Source organism: Sinocyclocheilus grahami, unplaced genomic scaffold, assembly GCF_001515645.1.
Source record: "Sinocyclocheilus grahami isolate Dianchi unplaced genomic scaffold, SAMN03320097.WGS_v1.1 scaffold4580.1, whole genome shotgun sequence".
Taxonomy (NCBI): Eukaryota; Metazoa; Chordata; class Actinopteri; order Cypriniformes; family Cyprinidae; genus Sinocyclocheilus; species Sinocyclocheilus grahami.
This window is the reverse complement of record NW_015509492.1, coordinates 2,222-3,256: the sequence shown is the minus strand read 5'-3', so window position 1 is coordinate 3,256 and position 1,035 is coordinate 2,222. Positions and strand designations below refer to the sequence as shown.

General features: G+C 41.4%; 1 protein-coding gene across 1 annotated transcript in view; it reads left to right on the top strand.

Annotated features, from left to right (window-relative positions):
* The window catches only part of LOC107576897 (transcription initiation factor TFIID subunit 4-like), a gene marked incomplete at its 3' end in the record, with an annotated part of 4,984 nt that overhangs the window by 2,203 nt on the left and 1,746 nt on the right, over positions 1–1,035 (top strand). Inside the window, exons 4-6 of the mRNA XM_016263019.1 lie at positions 213–382; positions 477–607; positions 845–970. Of these exons, the coding sequence (XP_016118505.1) occupies positions 213–382; positions 477–607; positions 845–970 (427 nt within the window). The remainder of the gene's footprint in view (positions 1–212; positions 383–476; positions 608–844; positions 971–1,035) is intronic.

The following is a 1,035-nucleotide window of genomic DNA, read 5'->3' as shown; positions in this document are numbered from 1 at the left end:
GATTTATTTAAAATGTTAATAGATATATTACACAGATATATTATATACTTTTATATACTTGAAAGTATGGTAAATTGTCATTCGAGTAGTTATACAAAAGAGTTACAGTATAGTATATACTGTAGGTATAGTTTTGCAGCATTTGTAAAACTAGAGAAACAGACTCTCAAACGCTTTCTAACATATATTCTTGTATGTCTAAATCTGTCCAGGGATGATGATGACATTAATGACGTGGCCTCAATGGCAGGCGTTAATCTTTCGGAGGAGAGCGCTCGTATCCTGGCCACCAACTCGGAGCTGGTTGGTGCAGTCACGCGGTCTTGTAAGGATGAAGCTTTCCTCTCCACCAGCATGCTACAGCACAAGATACTAGAGATAGGTGAGACTTCTAGTTACAGAAAAATCTTGTATTCGATTTTACTACAATGTACTGTTTTACCAGAGCTAACAGTTGTTGTCCTGTATGTGGTCAGGCCAAAGGTTTGGAGTGACAGAGCTGGGTCCCGAGGTTGTGAACATCGTCTCTCATGCCACTCAGCAGAGACTGCAAAACCTTCTAGAGAAGGTCTCATTGATTGCCCAGCAAAAGAACATGACTTACAAGGCAAGTCTGCTTCTGACCCAGTTGGGCTAGCTCATTAAAGTATGTTGATAGTAACATATTTTTATATTTATTTACCACATTTTGTTGTACCCTGGATGTGTTTCCTTAATGTCAGAATCGGAATTATGAATCCAGAGGCTGTTGCGGGTTTCGGTCTCAAAAGCGCTCCATCCTTTGGGTGTCAGCTTTTGTTGTGAGCCTGTAAGGCTGTGTGTAATGTTAAAAATGTGTGTGCAGGAGGATAGTCGGTATGAGCAGGTGGAGGATGTTCGGTCTCAGCTGAAGTTCTTTGAGCAACTTGACCAGTTGGAGAAACAGAAGAAAGAGGAGCAGGAGAGAGAAATTTTAATGAAGGCAGCTAAGGTTAGTAATCCACCTCCAGCCATACTCTCTCTCTCTCTCTCTCTCTCACACACACACACACACAC